We start from the raw sequence: 17178 nt of genomic DNA, 5'->3' as shown, positions 1-17178 counted from the left end.
TGAAACGTTTTACTAAACTATAAGGGTCATTTTAGTAAACGTTGACTGAAAACACCCAATGTTCATCGGTTCATCGACAAAGTCGGGGACCCGCTCGTTCAAATGATCACCTAAACAATATTACATCCCCGGGCCGCAGTGCGCAGTACTATGCGGGGTACTTACCCTGCGGCATGGTCACTGCATGGTTTAGCCTGCATGTATCAACGTGTGCTGAGAATAATCACTGCGATTGGAAATGAAGTTAATTATGACCGTGGCCATCATGTCAAACGTACCTATAGTAATGTACTTGCGGAGATAATTCGATTGAGTCGCTTGACGGTGGCCACGTTGACAACTTGAACTCTTTGCTTCACCACCGTCCTCGACAGCTTCAACGTCAAGAGTCTAATCCAAATCTATCAGAATTCGATTTATATTAGAGGTGATCGGGGTCCTAATCACACACCAGACCAAAATTGGTGCGGCACTGCATAGCTGCGAAGGCTACAACACGAGCTACATCAAGCTTGTCTTTCCACTTGTCGTTCTTTCCCTGATTTCTACCTTGCCGTGCTGGTTCTCGGCCCTCAGGCCCTTTCACAATACCCCTGGTCACTAATTCACCATTTCAATGTCTTTGTTCAAGCGGCATCCACCGCCGTCCGACATCGACGAGAATGATACCATAGACCCACAACTTCGTCTCCGCACAGTGCACACAGCGGCTTCCACTATCGCAGAATCCATCCGTTCAGAAATTAGAGCGCAAAAGAGGCGGACCCAGAAGAGATTCTTGTTTTCTCGCAAGAATGCAAAGAAACCAAAGATTTCAGAACCAGGCCCATCAACGTCCCAAGTAGCTGAGGCGCCCTCAGCCCCGCAATCGCGGATTCCAGGCGCCCGGAGGAACATATACGTTAATCAACCACTCTCTGCTATGGAGACAGACCATCATGGCGAACCGCTCGCCCGGTATGCAAGGAACAAAGTTCGCACAAGCAGTATGTTTCATATTTGAATTTCAGTTCCGATTCGAGTGTAACATTGCTCATAGGGTATACACTCTTGACCTTTCTGCCAAAGAACTTATTTGAACAATTTCACCGGTACGTGTCACTGTCGATAAAACAGTAGCCCCATTGATTGCCCCTAGAATCGCCAATATTTACTTTTTAGCGCTCGTGATTTTTCAACGTGAGTACAGCTCATATGGATAACCAGGGCAGTGCCTTGTGGAGCAACAATTGCTGATGAGACTTGCGCAGTTTTCTCCGTCTTCGGTGCCGCATCTCCGCAGACGGCAGCTCTTCCGTTGTTGTTCATCTTAGTCGTGACAGCAGTCAAGGACGCCTGTCGAGGATTATAGACGAGCCCGACTCGATGAGGAAGTGAACACTTCGGCAATAACGCGACTCGGGCAGTGGCGCAATGTAAATTTGGCCCTTGATCCCCGACCATGGTACCAACGACTGCTCCATATAAATGCTCCTGGAAAAATCACTCGTGGAGTGCAGAAATTACGGGAGAAGGAAGCAGGCGAAGGAAAGCAGGTCATCTTGAGCAAGGGCGGTGAGGATAGGGTCAGCATGAGTACCACAGACATGAACGATAGTATTACAGCCTTGGGCGGATCTCACCCTCCTACAGCGGCAGGTGGCCGGCAACTGGAGGACATTGAAGGCAGTATAGGCAGCGTGGACTTACATACCTATCCTCCAGGGCTCTCGGAAAACGAGCTTGGAGGATGGGGCCAGCACAGTATGTCCCTATCAAACTATGTGCAGTCATCTCCTTCACGGTCATATCTGGGCGTGGTAGATTGGAGCAGGCGCACGAATGGGACAGCCCGTTGGGAGAGGACGTTGTGGAAGAAGCTGGAGGTCGGCGACATCGTGCTTCTACGGGAAGATGAACAGGTTCCTGCTGATATCGTCGTATTATCGACATCAGATGCAAGCGGACTGTGCTATCTTGAAACCAAGAACCTTGACGGCGAAACGAACCTCAAGGTACGGAAGGCAATACAGGCTACGGCATCCCTTAGCTCAGAAGAAGACATCGAAAAATCCTCCTTTGTCCTTGATTCAGAACCTCCGCACCAGAACTTGTATGTATACAATGGGGTTCTGCGATATACGGATGCTACCACGGGCGAACCTCGTAAAGAGGGTGTCACTATCAATGAACTGCTCCTTCGTGGCTGCACGGTGCGCAACACCGCATGGATCATCGGACTGGTCGTCTTCACCGGCCCGGACACCAAGATATACTTGAACGGTGGACAGACACCATCAAAGCAATCGAAGATCGCGAAGGAGACAAACTTTAATGTCATAATGAACTTCCTGTTCTTGGTCATCATCTGTTCGGTGTCGGCGACCATCAACGGCGTCATGGATGGGCTAACGGCCACAAGCACGTATATATATGAGCAAGGTGTTGAACCCACCAGTTCCAATGCACTCAACGCACTAGTTACTTTCGTGTATGTCCTTGTAGCATCATCTTCACGCTCGCTAACACTCTTTCAGGTCATGTCTCATCGCCTTTCAGAACATCGTCCCAATCTCCCTGTTCATCTCCATTGAGATCGTCAAGACCATCCAAGCCTACTTCATCGCTCAAGATTTGGATATGTACTACAAGCCCTTCAACACCGCCTGTGTCCCAAAGAACTGGGGTATTTCTGACGATCTCGGGCAAATCGAATATATATTCTCCGACAAGACTGGAACGCTGACCCAAAACGTGATGGAGTTCCAAAAATGCTCGGTGCGCGGAGTCATATACGGAGAGGGCGTTACAGAAGCGCAGCGCGGGGCTGCAACGAGGGAAGGCCAGGCTGACGCAGTAGCACCAGAAGAGCTGGCAGAAAAGCTTGCATCGCTCAAGGATACTATGGTTACCAAGCTGACAAAGCTATTCAAGAACCGCTATATGCAAGTCAACAAACTCACGCTTGTTTCGCCCAAGCTTGCAGAGGACCTCGCAGACCGCTCGACGGAACAATATTCTCATATCGTCGCATTTTTCCGTGCCTTGGCTGTGTGCCACTCGGTCTTGGCAGATAAGCCTGAGCCACAGGAGCGCCCTTATCACTTGGAGTATAAGGCTGAGTCTCCAGATGAGGCGGCGTTGGTTGCTGCTGCGCGGGATGTTGGCTTTCCTTTTGTGGGCAAGCAGAAGGACACGATTGACATTGAAGTGCTTGGCCAACCTGAACGGTTCACGCATATGAAGACGCTCGAGTTCTCTAGCGCACGTAAGCGCATGAGCGTCATCGTTCGTGCATCAGATGGACGCCTCATCTTATACTGCAAAGGGGCGGACAGCGTCATATACGAACGGCTTGCCGAGGATGTGGACCCTGCTTTGAAGGAGAAGACGACGAAGGACATGGACTTTTTCGCTAATGGTGGTTTGCGCACGCTCTGCATTGGTTATAGAGTGCTCGAGGAGGATGAGTTCTTGAGGTGGGTGCGGACGTATGAAGATGCTCAATCGGCTATCGACAACCGTGACGAGGCCATTGAAAACGCGGCTGCTGAAGTGGAACACTCGTTGCAGATACTGGGCGCTACGGCTCTTGAGGACAAGCTACAAGAAGGAGTGCCGGAAGCTATTGAAATGCTCCATCGCGCTGGAATCAAGCTTTGGATTCTCACAGGCGACAAACTCCAGACCGCGATCGAGATTGGTAAGTGGGATTTTCCATGTTATCACAACTGGATTTCATCGTTCCCTAGGTTTCAGCTGTAACCTCCTGAAGCAAGATATGGAAGTCATGATCCTGTCTGCTGATACCCCCGAAGGCACTCTTGCTCAGATAGAAGCGGGTCTCAACAAGATTGCGTCGATATTGGGTCCGCCTACTTCGAAAACACTGGAACGTGGGTTTGTCATTGGCGCTAAAGTTTCCTTTGCGGTCGTTATCGATGGTGACACCCTACGTCATGCCCTGACGCCGGATATCAAGCCTTTGTTCCTGAACCTTGGTACCCAGTGCGAAACAGTCGTATGTTGTCGTGTCTCCCCTGCCCAGAAGGCATTGACCGTGAAGCTGGTGAGTATACCGTCACTTCCTAAGGTATCTTACTGACCTCGAGTTCGGTGTCAAGGTCAAGGAGGGTCGGAAGGCGATGACGTTGTCCATAGGAGATGGTGCTAATGACGTCGCAATGATTCAAGAAGCCAATGTTGGTTGTGGTCTACTTGGACACGAAGGTTCACAAGCTGCTATGTCTGCCGATTATGCCTTTGGTCAATTCAGGTTTTTGACGAAGTTGCTGCTCGTCCATGGGAGGTGGTCGTACCAGCGTATTGCTGATATGCATAGTAATTTCTTTTACAAGGTATGTTGCGCGATTTTATTTGATTGTACCTGCCGTTAATTTGTCGCTTCAGAACGTTATCTGGACGTTGGCCATGTTTTGGTTTATGCCATTTTGCTAGTGAGTTTCTGTTCTTGGTTTATATGCACTAGCTGACAACACTTTTGAAAGCTTCGACGCAACCTATCTATATGATTACAGCTTTATTTTGTTTTACAACCTCATCTTTACCTCACTGCCTGTCATCGTGCTCGGATGTGAGCCTTTGTTCGTTATTTACTGGGCCCCGCTCAACTGTTTGTTCTAGCATTCGATCAAGATATCAATGCTAAAGCTGCCCTTGCTTTCCCTCAGCTCTATGTTCGTGGCATCAGGGGCTTGGAGTACACGCGGACAAAGTTCTGGTTCTACATGCTCGATGGTCTTTACCAATCTGCGGTCGTCTTCTTCATTCCCTACTTGGTCTGGCAGCTTGGACTGGCTGTGGCGTCCAACGGCAGAGGGATTGATTCTTTAGCTGACTTCGGGACAACCGTTGCGGTTGCTGCTATTTTTGCAGCGAATACATATGTCGGGATGAACACTCACTAGTGAGCGCGCTTTGTCATGCTGGTTTTATGACGCTAAATGTTTGCTTATTCTAGCTGGACCTCTATCACTTGGATAGTCATCGTCGGATCATCCCTTGTCATGATGCTTTGGATCGTGATCTACTCGTTCCTTCCAGTCAACACCTTCTTCTCTAATACGGATGGATTTATAGACGAGGTAGAGATTCTCTTCTCCAATGTCACGTTTTGGACGACAGTTGTTTTCTCCGTTTTGGTGGCACTGGGTGAGTCGAAATGGTGTTTTTGGAAACCCTATCCTAACTGACGATCGATTAGCGCCTCGGTTCCTCACCAAGTTCTTCAAGTCGACGTATATGCCCTTGGATAAAGACATTGTTCGCGAGATGTGGGTTATAGGGGATCTCAAAGATCGTCTAGGAATCCGCCATCGCAAGGAATCAAAGAACAAACATGTTATTGACCTTGAGACTGCACCCATGTTTCGCGAACCTCACGCTCGTTCAGCGTCAGAATTGGCTTTGCAGCAAAGTTACGAGCCGACATCTTCAAGATCCCCCGCAGGTTCTGATAGGAAAGTCCTGACGACAATGACGCAGATGCTATCGAGCTGGTCCCCCAGGCCGCTCTACCGAATCCCTACAACACGGAAGATAGTGTCTCGCCCAGTCCCTCTTACTACTCGCCATCTGACATCCCTGCCCCCTCGCCCATACCACCCTCGTTATACAAGTATTCATCAGGAGAAATAAGCAGCCAAACATTTGCCGGGCCGTCGCGCTCACACTCCCTGAGCCCTGAGCCTCCCGTTCCTATATTGACTTATCCACGCCCCTCGCGTGATTGGTCCCAATCCCCTTCGCGTCTGCAGACCCCTCCGCACCCTCATTCCTTGGCACCTGGACGGCAACCCCTCGTCCAACTTCAGCCAGAGACTTCATGATCACGACGCTGGCGAAGGTCGGTATCGACCAGAAGAATCTGATCAAGAAGACCAGGCAGACAGCTCACTGGCGTGGGACGAGCCGCGGGTTCTCTGAGGTCTTTTTGGCTTCTGCTGGATGTCGATGTATCATAGGAGTGACGTTGTGAAACTGTTGTACTCACCCTTGCTTTCGTTCTAACCTGTCTACATCTTATTGCAACACCCTTGTGCATTTCGCATTTACATGGACTCGTAGTCGATACCGAGATGGCCATCCCTATCTATTGTCCTACACCTTTTTTCGATGTCAAGCTAGAGACTTTTAACATTGATTTTTTAATGGACTTGTCAAGGCCAGGTGTTCAGGACTAACTCATGATGATAGATCTGGAGATTTGGTAGTTTCGAAAAAGAACAGGAATCTCACATATTATCAATGGCACCTGCGTGGAGCCTCTACTTCGAGCACTGCTAGACCTACATGCATAACAATCGAATTTCACTCTGCCTTGCATTCTCTGAGCCATGAGTGTAGGATAATTCGCATCTTCGAGGTATTGAAGTCTTGATCCCTAATCTTGTGCTTGACGGTGTAGTCTCAGATTCAAATGGATAAAGTACGTACGAAGAGTAATGATTTTATGCACGTCTCTATGCCCTCGACCGTCATAATGAACGTTGTCTTTTGGTATCGTGAATTGCAGTTCGTTAAACACTGACGGCTAGGATTTCACGTTCGCCAATAAATAAGCAAGCTACTCCACCTGGCAGGGACCTTATCGATGTCGAGTACTCAATATTTTTGGAGAACGGTACACGACACACATGTTGCTTGTATTGAGAGTAAAACTAACCGAGAGGTTCAACTACTTCAATCCGGTACAGCACGCCCAGCACCCGTTGCCCACATAGAAAGGTGCTGTCCCTGCCCAATTTTTGCAGTTCAAATAGAGTGAGGAGGGGGCGCATGGGCTGTCGCAGGTTATACCCCTAGGGGCTGTGGCTCTGTTTACCCCAGTGACACTGGCAGCGGCACTGGCAGTGACAAGGATTGTGAAGTAAACAATTTGAATGAGCTTCATGGTATCTGGTATAACTATGTCATCAGCATAGTATAATGCGAACGTGTGAGCAAACCACACATTGACAAAAGTCTGACTGTGCAATGTGTATGACGTTGCTATGAAAGAGTCTTAGTAGAAGAGTTACTGCATGTCAAGTCAATAAAATGTGCATAGTGTAGCGCAAGAGGGCTACTCACTGCAAGAGGAGGCGTTCGTCTCTGAGGCCATTTCAACCCAACCACGTTGATTTTATACCTGTTCTCGTGAGCAGTGAAAATAAACTCGGAAAAAAAATTATACCAAGAAGATATGCAGCTCTGTTAATTAAATCCATCTCCTTTGACCAACTCCGCCTACCACGGTGATCGGCCTAAACGGATTATGTCGTGTTAACCAGCGCCTCGGCACCTTGGATTAAATCTGTCGAGAAGAAACTCCCGCATCTCATTTTATCCGTGCGGCGATGTCTGGATCTGAATCATCGACTGCCATCGGACATGCAAACCGCATCAATATGTCTACTCCGACGCAATTTTGATATCGATACCGTGACCCGTCCAATGAATCCCAAACGAGCTGCTTGGGCGCTGCACCAAGCGGTCCAGTCGTTGGCTTGTGACAAGGACATTTCAATGACCTTGGACCAGCGCATAGTGTTCGTGCATATTGGCATATGATTCATTCCGTGCGTCCTTTCACCTTGATTAAAGTATTCTTGAGACAATCTGACGACTTCCCGTGTATCATCCAGTCATAGTCACGCACAACCTGTTATTTGCCAAAGACTTTGATATTCTGGACTTTGAGACTGTATACCTACACGATTTAGACTTGAAGTTGTATTTTTCAGTTTGTTGCGAAGGTGATCGCTCCTGTGCACTGAAGTGCTGATGATTCGTGGATAAGAATGAAGTCTCACAACGCTAATCTTGCATGACACCTTATGTGGCAAGACGCAATTTGCGATGGACGAGTGTCTGAGCCTTGAGGGCGTTGAATGCACTCCCACCCACCGAAATCCGGTGTTTATGCCAAGGAGCTTGGCCCTAGCAAGATAGATAGACCACAGACGAATGAAAATAAGTGGACAGTATGATCTCTTGAATGCTCTGAGTCTGGCCTGCTGTCTGCACCATGGCCGCTTTCCTCGCCGTCACTATGTCACTGCACAGGTCCTTGTCAGTATCTGAGAGTTCCCGCAAAATTTCAGAGAGACAAAACTAAATAGATTTTACTGTGGTGGTAAAATAGATGAGAACGAAAGCAAGGAACGAAATCGCGAACGGACGAATCATGATAGTCATAATACATGGGAGGTCCCAATGCGAAAGGTAGCATGGCGTACATGGTGAGGCATGATGTTGCTCACTCCCATGCTACCCAGTAGCAAAAGGACGTCATCACCTGCTGCCCGAAACATCATCGAGGTAGTCCATGAACCAGCCAAAGTCTTCTGGCCAGTGGCATTTGGCTTCCCACCGGGATTGACATCGTCACAACCAGGCAGGGTCCCAGGATACATCGGTAACGGCAAACTTCGCAGAGGAATGGAATTAGATGCGAATGTCCTTGCTCTTGCATGAATCTTCCTGCACACGTCAAGATTCCCATCGTCTCGAATGAGGTAGACCAAGCTCGAGCTCGTGGCAAATGGCATCCAGGATATTCCATAATGGGCACCCCACCCTTCTGCTTCCTCCGTCAAGATCGCCTTCATTGCATGATCGGGGCGTCTCGGTGCACAGGAAGAGTAAGAATCTATGTCTGGTCTGGTGTGGACAACGTTGATACTTTGAATCAAGTGTGAATTTGAATACGCACAAGCAGATCTGAACAAAGGTTTCGTCATCGCTCAAACTAAAAGTCGAAGGCAAGGTGGAACAAAAGCTACTGGTTGATCAAAAACCACCTTCCATCACTCGTAGTGATGCAAATGCAAGGTCGCGTTGTCGCGCCTTCGTTCTCTCCACGAAGAAGTTTCTGCTGGATGATTCGTCTGTCAGGAATTCTTGAAACGTTGCATGAAGGGGTCAGATGGGGGTATATGAGTCGGTGGTGCCGCTGGGGAGGGATCATGTCCTCCGGGTGTGCCTTGGTTGACGCAGCGACTGGATTTTTCAGCTGTGGTGAGATGCTTGTCATCGGTGAAAGGGTGCGGATGTGATGTGTCCTGGGCGCCTGATAAGAAACCTGAACAGGATTTGGAGCACCTACCTCGATATTCTGATTCGGTGAAGCATCTTGAAGTTCTACATTCTGGGTCGCAGGAATGCGGTTGCTTGAAGCGTTTCTGTACAATGTCAGCCATATTCAGATTCAGGCAACTCAGCAGTCTACTTACAGGGAGTTTCTAGAATGGTTTGCTTGACGCGACTACGAGGTTCAACAGCTCTGGACAAAGAAAGCATCAGAAGCAGCGATAAATTTCATAAACGCTCATCCACAGTGAATAAGCCTTGAGAATACATGCCGAGCTTTCACGAACGGTTGCCTCGCAGGTTTCCGGAGGAGGATCTGGCCTATGGTCTTCGATCATCACGAGTGGTGGATTACTGTAGTAAGCGACTCGGATGTGGGGTGCAAGTAGTATTTGAAAGTCGAAAATCCACGTTGAGTAGCCTCTGAGGCTCAGCGCTCAAGCGCTCATTTTTAGCCTTCGGCCCTTCGCTGACTGCTTAGATACACAGGCTTTTGTCACCTTTCGTCCGGGCATGAATGGTGCGCGAGAGAAATTGCAATGGGCGTCGACACGTGTCACGACGTCGTAGGATGACCCTGCATACCCATTGTTTGGCATCTTCCGCGTCCACCGTGTACCTGTCATCTACGGCGAGACTAGATAAAATCAGAAAGTGCGGGATTTGGCCAGTCTGGTCTGCGTGAGGGTCTATTAATGTGACAGACAAGTCACGCTGCTCCGTGTTGAAACTTAACATAGACCGGCCATTTCCTACATGTCCTCGACAAAATGCGCTCGGTCGGCTCTTACAGGAGATTGTCGCTCGCTCGGGTGACATTGCTGCCCTAGACTGGGTCGGAAAATCCTCCGAGTTTTAAAGCTGTCTCCGAGTCGCAAAACAACAGTGTGGCGGTGGAGCCTGCCTTAAATCTTATACCCTTCTTGACAACCTCGGCGTTCCTCGTTCCTCATTTCGCGAACTCCCGACTGCAACTGCCTTGCATCACGTTTCCTGTCACAAGCTTGGCCAAGGACGAGAATTCTGTTTCATTTATGATGTCAAGGCAAATGGGCTGAAAGACACGTTGATCGCCACCGAAGAAAAGCTAGTTCAAGTCTCGCCGACAAGCCTGTGAGACGCCTATTCGACAGACATTTTTGCTCGTCTGTCTGTAGCACCGTTATGACCTCGGACTGCCTAACTTTTTCAGAGGATGCCCACAGTGCAGTCGATTCGAGGAGAAAATGTACCTGTTGCTCAGTCGCAAACATTCAAGTTGACTTCCTGGGACAGCCCTGTGGCGCATAGCTATTGCTAGCGCACTACTAGTAGTGTGCCAATTCCGAGTCGGGGAGCACTAGAACATTGCGTCAGATCACGATATAATAACACAATTCAGGGACATGGCCACTATCGATGACATGATGGACTCATCGAGACCGTAGAGCTGCCGTTTCAAAGAACGGGGATATCTCGTTCAACCCTTGGCAGTACCTGCATGGAACAATTTATGTAGCCATATGTCACGGTGTGCGGTTTCACGCCACTCAAATTGGATATGATTATCCCTGTCACCCTCGTCATGTCGACTACTATCAGAGGAAACAAACAACAAAGCCCTTTGGAGAGCCAATTGCGTTCCCAAACTCGATTTACCCGCGTCCTGCCTGTTCACCCTTCGTCGATACAGTCATACGAGCTGCGAGTGCAGGCGTCCTTTGCCCCCCCTCGTATTCTTGGACTCAGACCCGATTCCCCAAAAATCCTTTGCATCCGTATCCATGTCCTGACTAGAAGTGCGGAAGTGCCTTCTGTACGGTTTCATGTCTGGACTAATGAGAGTCGTCGGGGTGTCAGTTAAGAAACATATAGGAAACTAAGGGAAGCATGGAGATGCTTGAGTCAGGTTACCAGTGAGACCGACGGTTGTAAGATGCTTAATTCTGATCTATTCCAGGGTCAAAAAGGCACGGTTTGGAACACAGGGTCAACGCATGACCGCAGGATAATGAAGGTAACTAGTAGAATCTGTGGAAGCCTATCGCAATTCACTGAAGACAAAGAAACTAGACCCCCTGCTTACTACGATAGCGGACAGAACGGTCAAGAATGACGAACGACCTTTTCTAGGGTCATCTAGAACATCTTGAAAGCCTGTTTGCATCGAATGCGTCGCTGTTCACCGGAACACCGCAGAGAAACCATCGGAAGGTTGAGAACAAAGGCGATTTAGGATGTTTCTGTCGCTCGACCGAGCACTCAGCAAAAGGAGTAAAAGTGGAAGGTGGCCACAAGAGCTGGTGAGATTCTGAGATCTCGGCGACGGAGTAATCTAGCACCACCGCACGAGAAATAGTAATCCACAAAACCCAGCGTACGCATGGTGCGATATGCAGTGTTGATAGGGCTGGTGCGGGTTTCACGGGAAGATTACTGCGGGAGGAACTTCTGACCGAGACCCCCAAACTAATTAGTGTACAGAAAAGAAGTAAATCATAGAGGAAAAAGATGAGTCTATATCCAACAAATTTGATTCTGATCCGGGTCGTGGTCGTATCTGCCTCCACTCACATAGTGGGAGGTTGACAATAAGCTCAGCTCCTATTGGTTGTCGAAATATCCGAGCCATTACTGGTTCATACAGCAAAGTAACGCATTGGGTCTGCCAACTCTTGGCGACCGAGAACAATGGCACGAAGTATGCTTGATGATCAATTTAACGCATAGTAATGTGCGATCTGCAGGAACATTGCTCACCGTTTCTTAGCAGTGTAAAATAGTAATGGCGACGGCGCCAGTAAAATACAACTTTGTATGAACTTACATGAGCTGCAATCCTTCAGTGATGAATATCGAGTATGTTGATAATCTGTAATAGTATAAGTACAACATCGTACGATCCTGCTTTGGATAGCCTCTGCGATGTTACTATGAAGGCAATTAATGTACGGACATCAATGATCGGAGTAAACACATACCGAGGTGAAGATTCAGAGCCTCTGATCAGTGATGCATTGAAACAGCAACATGAAGGCATAGCTACCGCAGGCGGTGTCAAAACGATGAGTTTTCGTACCTCAATTTGTTGACCGGCGATGACTCGGTCCTCGGATAGCCACCAAAAAGCCATGTGAACTGCGGGATGAGAACGTGGTTCTCATCATATGCTGGCAATGGGCTGATATGAATGAATCAAGTCTTCCAAACGACCTCCACATTGGTTGGTGACTAGCCCGGATCGGTGAACCGGTGAGTTCTTGGCAAGTTGGGAGAGGCAGCCGCTGTCTTCTGATGGCGAACGTGCGCTCCATTTACAGTAACATATTTCTCTGTCTGTCAGAGACCGTCTCACCGCAACAGAGTCCAGCGCTTCAAGTCGGAAGTTTGCCGCAGGCCTAGTACGGTGTGAGCGCGTGTGCATGAAATGATGCTTTCAAAGTATCGAACAGGTTCGGGACAAGGCTCGGACATGGAATCTTTCCGGTGATGGGAAATAAATACCATATATATCCACCCTGCGCCACTCAGAATTTGCACATGTTAAAAAATTATTTGAAATACTCAGTGCTTAGCGGGTGCTTGGACTCAGTTCCAGTCACTGACCTTGTAAACAAAGGTAACAACACTCACTTCAGATCAACAGCGCAAGTCGTACCTTGAATTCACTTCACAGACTTTCACATCATCATTTGGCAACACATCGATAGATGTCATAAATTGTAGCCCAATTCAAGAAGTTTTCAGGTTCCGCGAAGTGGTTTGTTGAATTTGCAGGCCATGGGTTGGTGGTCCCAGGCAAGTACGCATAACTGATGTTATACAATTATATTACTTATGACAGCATCACCTCGCCCTGAGCGCGCAGGAAAGAGTAACCCTGAGCACTGACTCAACGTCAAGTTGAATTTGGACTGCATTGAATTTCCTTTATCATAATCGCAGTGTCTAGATAAGATCTCTGATGGTTATCTCACCGGCACCCATTCATTTTGCTAAAATGCTTCGGTTCCGCAGATTGTTTTCCGGATAGGCTGAGGTCAGATCAAATCCCGATATCCTCTATTTGATAATCCTAGGATTAGGAAACTTCCCCGAGGTTCAACAGCTATCATGTCCTGAACGGTGAACAAGGCGAATACCTCGGTGATGTAATCCTGAGAATTGATCCCTACAGCATGCCTGAGGGTCGGTTATGCAAAGTCGCACCACTATGGTCCTCATATTTAATCTACTCGTCCCTATCCTTTTGCCTCAGCCCATTTCCCTCCCTTGCCACTTAGGATGTCTTCTGATTTATCCGAAGCTGACATAATTGCACTCGTGCATGAAAATGATGCTTACCCTGAACAAGTGTGGTATACTATTGCTGCGTTTCTCTTCGTAGTAGGCTGCTTCCAGTGGGGCTCACGCATCCACTCCAAACTCGCCAGGCGCAGACACTACGAGTCTGACGAAGAAACTGCTGCCACCAATGACATTCAATACAGATTCTCTCTCCGCCGTATCCCGCTCGCGATCGTAAATGTCTATCGTGTTGTTACTTTTCGGTGGACCCTGGAAATAGGGCAATCTTATACTCTCAATATGGCAGAGGTTTTTGTCACTGTGGCATACATCGCCCTTCTGTTGATCTATGCCTTCGTTAACAGTGAGCTCACGGAATCGCGTGTGTTCCATTTGCACTGCATTAACTAAATCACGCAGCCACCTCAGTCGAGGGTCAGAAACTTGATATCATCTACTGGAGCAACCGCATAGCCATGCTGGCGAGCAGTCAATTTCCCATTGTCACCGCTCTTGGCACAAAGAACAATCTCGTGTCTCGTAAGTGGAAAAGCTACGAATCAGACGTATCGCTGAGTTTTTGCGTCAGTGGTCACGGGCATCAGCTACGATAGGGTACGGCCCTTAATTATTCTCGATACGGCACTTTAATTACTCATGGATATGAAGCTCAATTATATTCATCGAATGATGGCTAGGACATGTTTCATGCTCCTTTGGGTACATGCAGCGGGCGAAATAGTATGCTTTCCCTCGTACGTACCTCCGATCTATGCTTGCGCTTTTCTAATGGAGTTTACCGAAAGCTTCCAGGAGACTTTGAGCGAGCCATGGCTTCGTGCCGGTATCACTGCCATGGTTGCCTTCTCTATTCTGATCATAGTATCACTGCGTCCTGTTCGTAGTGATATCTATGAGGTCTTCTTTTACGTCCACTTCCTTGGCGTCCTGTTGGTGTAGCAGTTCTATTCGCTTGTAATTGTCATTGACACAGAGCACAGGATATTTCTGGTGGGAGGATATTACCACACCAAGGGTGCTTAGTAAGTGCGAATCAATACAGACAGCTTGGTTTCTGACTTGTAGTGAACAGCGGGTCGTACTGGATATGGCCATCGTTTGTGTTCTGGGCTCTCGACCGCTTCATCCGAGTGGTTCGACTTGTTGTATTCAACCACTCTTACTTTGGCTTCAAGTCAGGATCTGGGACGATGGATGCAACGACTGAAATGCTTTCTGCAGATGTCGTTCGATTGCGCTTACGCCGGCCCGCGCATTTCCATTGGTCCCCAGGACAAACGGCATATCTAATCATGCCCTCGGTGTCGACACTGCCATTCGAAGCGCACCCCTTTACTATTGCGAGTTTCGATTCTAGTCTGCTTTCAACCCCCCAAACGGAGGATCAATCTGGAAATGATGAAACTCAGGTTTTGGGATCAAGCGCTCCATTCTGGAAAGAGCTCGTGTTTTTGATTAACGTACATGGAGGGTTCACGAAAAAGCTAAAGGAAGTAGCTGACACAAAGGGCATAGTTAAGGTTTTTGTAGACGGCCCTTACGGACCGTCTCCTGACCTAGGTTCTTACGACACGTGCGTATTTGTGGCAGGTGAGTTGTGCATCGTCTCGTAATCACGCAGTACTTATCAAATTCAGGAGGGTCTGGTATATCATATACCCTTCCGGTCTTCCTGAGCGTTATTGAGTACGGGGATTAATTTTACTATTGTCATTGATGTCTCATTGTTCTCGCAGGAGCGTACGCAAGGGGAAAAGTTCCTGCAAACGAGTTGTGTTCATTTGGTCAATACGCGGAGCTGGTGCGCAGATTAATGACTCATCTATAGCTTCTACTAACGTCATATTTTATAGGCTATGTTCAATGGATCGAAGAAGCACTTATCAAGGCTATTCAGCTTGCCCCACCTTCTTTGACAATATCCATCCGTATCTTTGACACCGGTTCTCTATCAAAGGCACAATCCATGGAAGAGAATTACAGCCCTTCAACTCCAACAGAGAAGAACGGTATTCCTGAACAAGTTGTGACAAGGAAAACTTCTTTAACGTCGTCAATGCTATTATCTTTACGCGGGGTCAAGATGGAAAGTGGACGATCGGATCTGGATGGACTGCTCAAAGAAGAAGTTAGCATCGCCTCGGGGAGTATGTCGGTGAGCGGTAAGTACTCTTTCCACCGGCCTCCAATGGTGTGCAACTTACGGGTACTGCATTAGTTTGCGGATCTCAGAATATATCGCGCGCAGTCCGTCATGCACTTCGCTTCCCTGTCTCTGGACCTTCCAGTATTCTCAGTGGAGGACCGAGCGTGACCCTATATGTCGAATCGTTCGGATATGCCTGATGGTCTCCTGAGCCACCTGGTTCACTTTTATGTATGACCTATTCTGTTTTCTTTGTCACCTGGGTTTCTTGCGATTTGATACTGTAGCTAGTACGGTTTACGTTGCCATGGAAGTCCGAGGGATGTTTGTACTCGATGGGACCATTGTTTAGTATACCGTATACTTGTAAATCTGCCTCAAATGTTATGTACTTTTATGAAGTTCGTGCTCGTTGTAGACAACGGTGAGCACAAGTATTCGACCTGTCGACGCGTTTTCGTAGTCTTTCCACAATACCATGTGAGGTATCATCAAATAACCTTAATTTCGGCCCTATGGCTGCTCCGAGTCAGAGCAAGTACATATATATACATATGTGTGATGTATGAAGGCTACACAGGCATACTGCAACTCTTCCGCCGGTGCCTCATACAGGCGCCCCAGAGCATTGCCCCGTCAACTCTATTTTAATTGTCAACATTGGATCATCAGCTGCGGAAAAGAGTTGAGCGGCTCGCGCTGGCTATAGAATGGCCAATACACATGTTGCGCAGTTCGCAAATACCCATAGAGCGGAATTAAACTTCTGGCATCACACGCTTGATCCGATCAGCACTGAATGTCTGAGCGCCATGACCGATACAACCGGGAGCCCCGCCCATTATATTCGAGCGCCTCAGACATCACGGAAAGAAGTTGAGAAACAGCACTAAATTTCTCCAGGCACAAAGATGCGCAGAGTGATTGATATTCGAGGTAGGGTTGACGTTAACTGCGTGCAATGATTGGCGACCAATCTGATATGGTACTAATCTTGCGATTACAATGGATCATGCAGGAGGAGATGTCAGCGTTTTGATCACACGAGAGTCGATTACTTACAGAACTAGACTCTCCCTCGGGGCCGATTTGTACTCAACGCCACATGCTAGCACTCGAAAGAGCCAACAGCATATAATTATTCAAGGGCTCTATAGTGCTGATTTCATCAATGCATGAGCTAGTAAACTTTGAATCCGTAAGCTGCTGTATCTTTTCCGCTTCAAGGAACCTCATTTGCCAGTGCTCCGAAAAGGCGCCGAGTAGTAAGAAAGTCTATGACTCACATTGCGTCTCCATATCGCAAAAACAGCAAACAGAGCGCCAAGTACTGGCTGGCGCCCGCTTCAGTATCACGAGCACACGATAAACCCTTATGAAAGGAATTACTAGTAGATCAGTGATGTCGTGAGAGTTCCAAACTGGGGTATTTCACACAAAGTTACTCGTTTCCTCTGTCGACATGCATTGAACTGATAACACAGTTCCCCAGCATGTTTGGCATACCGTCAGCGCCTCATCCTGGATCTCGGGTAAAGGTTTCGTGATTTCCGTGGGGAGAAACTGTTCGAAGCTGTCTCGGTGATATCCACGCCGTGCCGAGTACAAGGGTCGACGATCTCATCTTGGTATCTTACGCATCAGGGGATGGTGTAGTTTGAAGTAGTCCAGGA

The 17178-nt window shown here is 48.1% G+C and overlaps 4 protein-coding genes across 4 annotated transcripts; 2 read left to right on the top strand and 2 right to left on the bottom strand.

Moving 5' to 3' along the window:
• Positions 1-616: 616 nt before the first annotated feature.
• Positions 617-5977, top strand: F5891DRAFT_984856 (uncharacterized protein; the record flags this gene model as incomplete). Its single annotated transcript, XM_041377510.1, has 14 exons — positions 617-986; positions 1040-1091; positions 1162-1179; positions 1331-2470; positions 2517-3682; positions 3732-4048; positions 4104-4337; positions 4390-4436; positions 4518-4573; positions 4624-4906; positions 4961-5151; positions 5204-5449; positions 5485-5724; positions 5757-5977. The coding sequence occupies 14 exons, from the start codon at positions 617-619 to the stop codon at positions 5975-5977; spliced, it is 4581 nt and encodes a 1526-aa protein (XP_041220276.1).
• Positions 5978-7318: 1341 nt separating this feature from the next.
• Positions 7319-9891, bottom strand: F5891DRAFT_984855 (uncharacterized protein; the record flags this gene model as incomplete). Its single annotated transcript, XM_041377509.1, has 10 exons — positions 7319-7461; positions 7695-7753; positions 7888-7920; positions 7946-8094; positions 8220-8643; positions 8696-8731; positions 8784-9064; positions 9089-9164; positions 9216-9247; positions 9658-9891. 10 exons carry the CDS (start codon positions 9889-9891, stop codon positions 7319-7321), a joined length of 1467 nt encoding a protein of 488 aa, XP_041220275.1.
• Positions 9892-11013: 1122 nt separating this feature from the next.
• Positions 11014-12184, bottom strand: F5891DRAFT_984854 (uncharacterized protein; the record flags this gene model as incomplete). Its single annotated transcript, XM_041377508.1, has 6 exons — positions 11014-11082; positions 11138-11208; positions 11626-11757; positions 11879-11891; positions 11952-11982; positions 12033-12184. The coding sequence occupies 6 exons, from the start codon at positions 12182-12184 to the stop codon at positions 11014-11016; spliced, it is 468 nt and encodes a 155-aa protein (XP_041220274.1).
• A 969-nt stretch (positions 12185-13153) lies between these two features.
• Positions 13154-15911, top strand: F5891DRAFT_711685 (ferric reductase NAD binding domain-containing protein). Its single transcript, XM_041372914.1, has 11 exons — positions 13154-13702; positions 13759-13878; positions 13928-13953; positions 14008-14093; positions 14145-14288; positions 14340-14381; positions 14432-14949; positions 14997-15045; positions 15096-15160; positions 15213-15521; positions 15578-15911. Exons 1-11 carry the CDS (start codon positions 13336-13338, stop codon positions 15703-15705), a joined length of 1854 nt encoding a protein of 617 aa, XP_041220273.1. The 5' UTR covers positions 13154-13335; the 3' UTR covers positions 15706-15911.
• Positions 15912-17178: the final 1267 nt, after the last annotated feature.

This window comes from Suillus fuscotomentosus, assembly GCF_016647785.1.
Source record: "Suillus fuscotomentosus strain FC203 chromosome Unknown F5891scaffold_76, whole genome shotgun sequence".
Taxonomy (NCBI): Eukaryota; Fungi; Basidiomycota; class Agaricomycetes; order Boletales; family Suillaceae; genus Suillus; species Suillus fuscotomentosus.
This window is presented reverse-complemented; position numbering and strand designations above follow the sequence as displayed.

Coding starts and splice junctions, on each gene's coding strand:
- F5891DRAFT_711685 (XM_041372914.1), top strand. CDS start 13,336: ATGTCTTCTGATTTATCCGAAGCTGACATAATTGCACTCGTGCATGAA. Junction 13,879..13,927: donor AAAGAACAATCTCGTGTCTC/GTAAGTGGAAAA, acceptor TTTTTGCGTCAG/TGGTCACGGGCATCAGCTAC. Junction 15,161..15,212: donor TTGGTCAATACGCGGAGCTG/GTGCGCAGATTA, acceptor CATATTTTATAG/GCTATGTTCAATGGATCGAA.